The 8,727-nt window shown below is 55.6% G+C and overlaps 1 protein-coding gene across 1 annotated transcript; it reads left to right on the forward strand.

Moving 5' to 3' along the window:
* The first annotated feature begins 509 nt into the window (after positions 1–509).
* TENT5B (terminal nucleotidyltransferase 5B) lies at positions 510–8,457 on the forward strand. Its single transcript, XM_024239667.3, has 2 exons — positions 510–1,066; positions 6,518–8,457. The coding sequence occupies exons 1-2, from the start codon at positions 803–805 to the stop codon at positions 7,529–7,531; spliced, it is 1,278 nt and encodes a 425-aa protein (XP_024095435.2). The 5' UTR covers positions 510–802; the 3' UTR covers positions 7,532–8,457.
* Positions 8,458–8,727: the final 270 nt, after the last annotated feature.

The following is an 8,727-nucleotide window of genomic DNA, read 5'->3' on the forward strand; positions in this document are numbered from 1 at the left end:
TGTGTTAGCCAGGATGGTCTCGATCTCCTGACCTCGTGATCCGCCCTCCTCGGCCTCCCAAAGTGCTGGGATTACAGGCGTGAGCCACCGCGCCCGGCCCAGAGTTTATTATTATACCTTTCCTAGGCTCTGGAAAACTGCCAGAGCATGAACAGTGCTGTGCAGAGTTGATCACGTGGCGCAATCTCTTTGGGCTTCTGAAAATAGCAGGACAAGGCTAGGTGACTTCTCAATTTCTTCCAGCGCTAAAAAACAAAAAACAGAAACCTGGAATTTCTCAGTGGTCTGACTCCGCTACAAACTCCGCAGGTCACTTCCCTCCCTCCTGACCCTGGCGGGGCGGGGTGGGCGCTGTCCCTTTAAGTCCAGGCCCGGGCCAATCACAGTGAACAGAAGTTCTTTAAGGACCAAAGGAGGGAATTCAGCCTGAGAAGGAGGGCGGGGCAGGGGCGTGCCCTCTAGCCAATCGGAATCTCCCTAGAGAACAGTGACTCACATGCAAAGCTCTACAGACCACCGTCAGGAGCTTTCAGAGGCGGGGCGGCTCTTGCTGTGTGGCAGCGGCCCGGACCAATGGGCACGTCGCCCGCGGCCTATAAGAGTCCGCTGGGCCTCCGACTGCAGGCGCTAGGGTTGGTTAGTTGTCGCCGTCCGAGGTGTTCCCTGGCTTTGTCTCGCCGTCGCTGCCGCCCCGTCCTTGCCTCCGTGCCCCCCGCCTTGGCCCCTGCCCAGCCGCTCTCCCTGTCCTCCTCCCCTTAACCACCCCCACGGTTTCTGCCGTCGGGGCCCGGGGGCCGGGCGGATGATGCCGTCGGAGAGCGGAGCTGAGCGCAGGGACCGGGCGGCTGCTCAGGTGGGGACGGCTGCGGCCACGGCGGTGGCCACGGCAGCCCCGGCAGGCGGCGGCCCCGACCCGGAGGCCTTATCGGCCTCCCCCGGACGGCACCTGAGTGGGCTGAGCTGGCCACAGGTGAAGCGACTGGACGCTCTCCTGAGCGAGCCGATTCCCATTCACGGGCGCGGCAACTTCCCCACGCTGAGCGTGCAGCCCCGGCAGATCGTGCAGGTGAGAGGACGCCAGGCGGGGGATGTGGGGGAATCCCTTCTGAGGCTCTCGTGGCTGAAAGGCATTTGTAGTCTGTTTGACTTTCTAGACAGCTAGGGAAACTGAGGAACGGGGACATGGTGGTAACAATTGCACAGCATTATGAATGGTAGACCAGACCTCCCCCTGCATCTACTAATCCTTCCCCACCTGGCTTTTCCATCTCGACTCCTGGAGAACCCTGATTCCCCACGGATCACTCACCCAGGGCCTGGCTGGGAGAGGGGAGGAGGATGTCGAGGGCATTAGGGGAAGAATTTGTCTCTGCCTGCAAGGACAAAAGACACCAGGTGGCCCTGGGTGGGTAAGTGTGCATGCTTGAGTCCAAAATAGCTTTTCCTTCCCTATCTGGGTATCCCTGGACCTCACCCTCCTTTCCTCTCTCGAGATTCTAGGAGCAGCCTCTGCCATTGTGCTCCTACGGCCCTTTGCTGGAGAAACCCCCCCTTCCCCCTCCACCCTGTGGAAAAGCCAAGAAAACTTGTCAGGGACTCCCTCTCTCTCAGCTGGGGTTGTGGCCCAATATTTATTAAGCCGAAGGTCAGACCTGATACCCCACCCCCAAGGGCAACATTAAGTGACCAATTTAGGTGTTTCTTCTCCTTCCCAAGATTGGAAATGAAGGCCAACCCGGGCCTCAGGCCCCACGTCCCCTCTCTCCTGAGGGAAGGGAGAAGAGAATTCTGACAGCCCCTCCCTCCTCCAACTCTTCCCTTTATCTGAACCTCGACGACCCCAAGACTGCTTCTTCATCTGTACAGCCCAGACGCTGTCATGTTCTGAAATACCACAGTGTGGTAATTATTGTACCCATTTTATAGCTGGGGCAGTTTGCCACCCAAGATTGCTTAATGAGGTGAAAATCAAACCTAGGGAATTTTGGGTCTTCCCAGGAGCAGATTACAGTAGGTTCAATGTTTTCCCACCCCTTCCCTAGCTCCCAAGGTCAACTTCTAGGTGTTAGGGAGGGTCCTTTGATAAAAGAAACCAAGAAACCCAGCGAGGACCCCTGTGCATTCCTGCCAGCTGATGGCTTCCTTTGGATGAAGCAGGCCTTTCCCCTGCCTCCTACTACCTTGGCTTCCCACAGAGGGGGAGGGTTGCCTGCTGGGGGATTACCTCCCCCACCCTCCCAAGGAACTAGGAACTGGAGGGGGTGGGGGCAGATTCTCCTTGGCTGACTCACACGCGGCCCAGTGGAGTTCGCCGAGGCATTCCTCGGCTGCTTGCTGTCACCTGGGTGATTAGGAAACCAGTCGAGGCTTTTCTCCCCAGGACAGTCAAGTCATTCCTGGGGCCCCAGCTGCTGCACCTCCAGGATTATGGCCCCAGGCATGGCAGGCAGGGGAAGGTGGAGCCCAGTGTGGCAGCCCCCCTCTGCAAGAACAAGGGGTACCCTGGAGGGAGGGGAAGTCCTTGCCCTGTCAGTATGGCTCAGATTGCCTCTTGGTGTCTGCTCTGTGCCAAGCCATGTTTAGGAAACCAAGGGCACAGATGTGAGTAGGACTCAGCCTCCATCCCTTCAAGTGCTCCTAGCCAGATGGGGGAGACTCCAGGTCAATAGAAGCTAACTTTACAATGCAATGGTGGTGCCATGTTCTTCTAGACCTGGGTCAGAGATAGCACAGAACAGGGAGCTGGCAGCGACGGTGAGGAAGGGCGGCAGAGACTTCAGAGCTGGGCTGGGAAGTTGGACTTCTGGATTCAGGCCCTGGACTGTTTGTTGTCAATTCTCTTTGCTGGGCTTAGTGTCCCCATCTGTTCAACTGGGATGGATGGATTAGGCTGCTGCTCTCCAGCACCCTCTCTGGTTCTAGACTCCAAAGGGGACAGGTGCCTTCACCTGGCCTGTACAGCTGCCTCCACAGGAAGGAAAGTTTCTTGGAAGAAATCCACAGCTGGCAGCTTCTAAAGCTGTTGGGATGCGTGCAGGGATGGGGGCAGGGGAGACGGGGAGGGTGGTGGCAGTTGTTGCCTTGGGGCTTTTCACTGCTGCTGAGTTGTCCTATGGCTCAAAAATTGGAACCTTTCTCTCTCTACCCCCTTACAAGGCTTTGCCTGTAGTGGCAATCTGAGTGGCTAGAGATTCTGTTCTTGCTTGTACCTGTGCTAAAGGGACCCACCCTACTGTAAGGAGGCTTCCCAGAGCTACAGGCAGGGAGGCCTTTTATTGGTTGTGTAACCTTGGACAAGTCCTTTGCCTTCTCTGGGCCCAGAGGATTGAACTAGACAATCTGATCTCTCCAGCTGCAGCCAGAGGGCCTGCATCAGGCGGCACAGCATGTGAGTTTTGTAAGCCTGCTGGCTGACGGCGTCTGTCAGTCTCCCTGCAGGTCTCAGCAGCAGCCTGGAGCAGAGTGGTTGTGGGGAGGGCCTTGGCATGGGAGAAAGGAGGGTGCAGCCACTGCCCCCTCCATGGCTGGAAAGTCTGATTCGGGAGGCACCAAGCTGCCCTGCAGTACTTGGGTGTGGTGGTATCTGGTGACCGTCTGCCAAACTGGCTGTAGTCACACCTGGGAAGGAAACAACAGTGACTGGCTGGCTGACACAGCTGGCCCCATGGCCCTGACGCAGGGGATTTAACGAGAGTACTGCTACCTACTCACTAGGCCGGATGCCAAGCCCTGGGGTGGGCACCAGCCTGGGAGCAGGAGCTGGCACTGAGTAAGGCTCAGTCAGCCCTAATGGGATCTGAGGAAGGGGCTGGTCTTCTCTGCAGGTTTGGTAGGGTCCTTGGACCAAGGTCTTTGGCCCATGCAGGCACAGCTGCCAGCTGACAGGGTGTGGGTTAGAAGTCCCACAGGCTGGACTGCAGCAACTGGCCTTGTCTGGCCAAGGCATCTCCCAACCCCCACCTTCCTGTTCCCCAACTACTCTGGCTCTGGGCTTCAGTAGCTTGAGGGTTGCCTTTGCTTTGAAATTTAGAAAGGGAAGGTGGATTAGAACACTAGTCTGCTCCTTCTGAACCCTGGGACTGTAATGTGGTAGAAACAGGATAGGCTTTGGAGTCGGCCATACCTGGGTTTGAAGGCATCTCCACGTGATTTTGTGCAAGTGACATCACTCCTGTGAGCTTCAGTTTCCCAGGAGACCTGTCCTGGGCTGGGCACAGTGTCTCACGCCTGTAATCCTAGCACTTTGGGAGGCTGAGGCAGGGGAATAGTTTGAGTCCGGGAGTTCGAGACCAGCCTGGGCAATCTGGCAGGATTCCATCACTGCAAACAATAAAAAATTGCTGGGTGTGGTGGCACGCACGCACCTGTAGTCCCACCTACTTGGGAGGCTGAGGTTGCAGTGAGCTGAGATCATGCCACTGCATTCACTGCATTCCACCCTCAGCCACAAAATCAGGACTCTCAAAAAAAAAAAAAAAAAAAAAAAGAAGGATGGAGGAAAGGAAGGTAGAGAAGGGTTTGGAAAGGCAGAAAAAAAATCCATGTTTAAAAAAAAAGACGGCCTGGCATGGTCGCTCATGCCTGTAATTCCAGTACTTTGGGAAACTGCAGCAGGTGGATCACCTGAGGTCAGGAGTTCAAGACCAGCCTGGCCAACATGGTGAAACCCTGTCTCTACTAAAAATACAAAAATTAGCTGAGTGTGGTGACGGGCGCCTGTAATCCCAGCTACTTGGGAGGCTGAGGCAGAAGAATCACTTAAACCTGGGAGGCGGAGGTTGCAGTGAGCTGAGACCACACCACGGCACTCCAGCCTAGATGACAGACTCCGACTCAAAAAAAAAAAAAAAAAAAAAGAGAGAGACCTGTCCCCGTAGATTCTGGCAACAAGGTCCAATGCTCGGCACTCATTAGGTGCCTAGCCTCCTTCTGCCACCCTCTGTGTTCCTGATGGCCAGCTGCTTACGCCCCATTCTCCGTGTTCCTTATGGCCAGTTGCTTACCCTCCCATTGCCATGACAATATCTTCCCCTGGTAAAGGTGCTCCTCCCGGAAGTCTTCCTGGAGGGCGCCGCCCTCCTCGGATTGCCCCACCACAGCTTGCCTTCTCAGCACTTAGGTGCATTCTTTGTAGTAATTCCCTGGGAGGCAAGGAGAACAGCCTGGTATGGAGCTGAGTGCTGACTTGGCAGCAAGGCAGGGTTGCAGAATCACTCAGGACAGGAATGCTGCCTGGTCACTTTCAGGACAACTTTGGATTACTGAGAAAACTGAATGTCCCCAACCCCCCAGCTTCACTCTTCTCCCTACCTGGTACTTCAGCAGAGGGACCACTTATAGGTTTATCTGTCCTGTGCCATCAGGCCTGGGGACTGTCTGAAGGCTGAGAGTTTTCACTGAGCCTTAGCTGTTTCACCACTGTAAGCCTCAGTTTCCTCATCCGAGAGCAAAAAAAGTATATAATATTTGCTTCACTGGGTCCTTGTAAGGATGAAGTAGGATGAGTGCATTGTAGTCAAAAGGACATACGTGAACTTGAGAATCCAACTAACCTGGGTTCTGGTCTCAGCCTGACCGCTCTGTGACCTTGACTTAACCTCTCTGCACCTGAGGTCCTCCATCTATCAGTCAAAATAATACTCAAATGTAGGATTATGGGGAGGGTTAATGTGGTCATGAATGTGAACTGCTAACCATATTCCCAACACGTTTGAGCAGTTCGCGCAGTGCCTGGTACAGAACTGTTTTACTAGCAGTTTGAGAGGTAGAATAGCATGGTTAAGACTTGGACCACCAAGCGCGGTGGCTCACGTCTATAATCCCAGCACTATGGGAGGCGGAGGCGGGTGGATCACCAGGTCAGGAGTTCAAGACCAGCCTGGCCAAGATGGTGAAACCCTGTCTCTACTAAAAATACAAAAATTAGCCGGGCACAGTGGCAGGCACCTGTAATCCCAACTACTCGGGAGGCTGAGGCAGGAGAAACACTTGAACTCGGGGGACGGAGGTTGCAGTGAGCCGAGATCACGCAACTGCACTCCAACCTGAGTGGCAAAGTGAGACTCCGTCTCAAAAAAAAAAAAAAAAAAAAGACTTGGTCTCAGAGTTTTATTCCCAGCTCTGCATTCACCAGCTGTTTGCCTTTGAGCTAGTTACTTGGCCCCTCTATACTTCCATTTTTGCATCTGTAAAGTGTGAATAATAGTATCCACCTCACGGGGTTATTGTGAGGATTAAGTGACCTGCTGTTCAGTAAATTCTATGCAGATGTGTGCTATTATCATTGCTATTCTTCCTGAGTCATTCCTCCAGATGGGCCATTCTCAGATTAGATTTAAAGAGTTAAATGACTCCCCCCCTCCCCCCCCCCCAAAAAAAAAGTTAAATGATTTTCCAAAGGCATAACAGCTGGTTAGGGGCCAATAGTGGTTGAAGTTACTGTCATAAGTAAACGGAAGTCCTTGGTGGACCCCTGGGGTCCACTTCTGACAGCTCTCCTTCCTGCTCTCCCCTGCAGGTGGTCCGCAGCAGCCTGGAGGAGCAGGGCCTACATGTGCACAGTGTGCGGCTGCATGGTTCAGCTGCCAGCCACGTGCTGCACCCTGAGAGTGGCCTGGGCTACAAGGATCTGGACCTGGTGTTCCGGGTGGACCTGCACAGTGAGGCATCCTTCCAGCTGACCAAGGCAGTGGTGCTGGCCTGCCTACTAGACTTCCTGCCGGCCGGTGTGAGCCGGGCTAAGATCACACCACTGACACTCAAGGAGGCATATGTGCAGAAGCTGGTGAAAGTGTGCACAGACTCGGACCGCTGGAGCCTCATCTCACTGTCCAACAAGAGCGGCAAGAACGTGGAGCTCAAGTTTGTGGACTCGGTGAGACGCCAGTTTGAATTCAGCATAGACTCCTTCCAGATCATCCTGGACTCCCTGTTGCTCTTTGGCCAGTGCTCGTCCACTCCTATGTCTGAGGCCTTCCACCCAACGGTCACAGGCGAAAGCCTGTACGGGGACTTCACCGAGGCCCTGGAGCACCTGCGGCACCGTGTCATCGCCACGCGCAGTCCCGAGGAGATCCGAGGTGGTGGCCTCCTCAAGTACTGCCACCTCCTGGTGCGGGGCTTCCGGCCCCGGCCCAGCACCGATGTGCGCGCCCTGCAGCGCTACATGTGTTCCCGCTTCTTCATCGACTTTCCAGACCTGGTGGAGCAGCGGCGCACCCTGGAGCGCTATCTGGAGGCCCACTTCGGTGGGGCGGATGCAGCCCGCCGTTACGCCTGCCTGGTGACACTGCACCGGGTGGTCAACGAGAGCACCGTGTGCCTCATGAACCACGAGCGCCGCCAGACGCTGGACCTCATTGCCGCATTGGCGCTGCAGGCACTGGCTGAGCAGGGCCCGGCTGCCACTGCCGCCCTGGCCTGGCGCCCTCCAGGCACTGAGGGGGTTGTGCCAGCCACTGTCAATTACTACGTGACCCCTGTGCAGCCTCTCCTGGCTCGTGCCTATCCCACCTGGCTGCCTTGTAACTGACTCAGACCCTGGCCAGAAGGGAAGGGACTGGGCCTCACGGGGTGGGGTGGGGCCTCCAAGAGTGTGTGGAGGACATGACCAGAGACGCAGAATGTGCCAGGAGGCCCAGCACTGCAGGGTTGGGTCTTCGATTGAACAGACCAGACTTTCCCGAGCACAGGGCCCCTGTGGGCTTAATGCCAGCCTGGGGCTCTCAGCAGGAGGACTCTTTGGTTATTGCATCACACTTTTGGACCAGCATGATGGTGGGGTGCAGGAGCCATTTGTTTTGGAAGTCAATTGCCTTCGGGAGACAAAGCAAGTTTGGGGTGGTATCCTTAATGCCCAGCACCTTGGATTGATTCCCATGGTCTAAGAGGGTCTTTTTGACTAAGGCCAGCCTGTGGTGATCCCAGCAGCTTTGGAGGGCCTGCAGCCCACACACTGACTGATAAATGGTATGTTACAGGGACTTGTCACTTTGGATCAGGCTGGGCCATTACAGGGCCTGATGGTCCAACTTGGGTAATCACTGGGAGGAGGGAAACTGAGGCCTGAGGCAGATACCTGGGTTTGGGGAGAGCTGGGTTTAGCCCGGTTCTCTGAACTACATACCCCAAGCTGTGAAGCCTTCCTCTTGAGGGGTTGAGGTGGGCAGTATACAGGGGCCAAGCAGCCCAGGGTGGGTCGCAGCCCAGGCCCCTTCCAGGGTGCCACTCCTTTCCCCCTTGTGTTGCAAGGAGCCCCTCCTGCCTGGGAGCTTGTTCTTTGGAGGGTGCTGAGCCTGAATTTGCCACAGTCTAGTCAACGTTCCCAGCCCACTGGCTTGGTTACAGGGCTCTCACATGGGGTAGGGGAGCCATGCTCCCACCCCCTTGCGTATCCCCCTGGGTTTGTTGATATTTTGCACTCTTAACACCTGCCAATAAAGATGCTCTACACTGAAACTTAGTGCCATGCTTTCTCTGGGGAAAGAAGGACCTTCCGTAGCTGTGGGGGTTGCAGCTGCCTCCCCCAGTTGGAGTCTGGCTTGTATTGTGGAAGGGAGCATTTGGGGGGGTGGGGTTCGAAGCCTGGGCTATGGCTGGGGGACTGCCCCTCCTTCTCCCAACCCCAGCCCCAGCCTGACCAGCTGTATATTGAGAGCTGCTGTCTACATGTGTGACCTGCACCTGCACGTTGCCTTAGCAGGTCTAGGGCTCTTGTTAAGGAGTAAA

Source organism: Pongo abelii, chromosome 1, assembly GCF_028885655.2.
Source record: "Pongo abelii isolate AG06213 chromosome 1, NHGRI_mPonAbe1-v2.0_pri, whole genome shotgun sequence".
Classification (NCBI taxonomy): Eukaryota; Metazoa; Chordata; class Mammalia; order Primates; family Hominidae; genus Pongo; species Pongo abelii.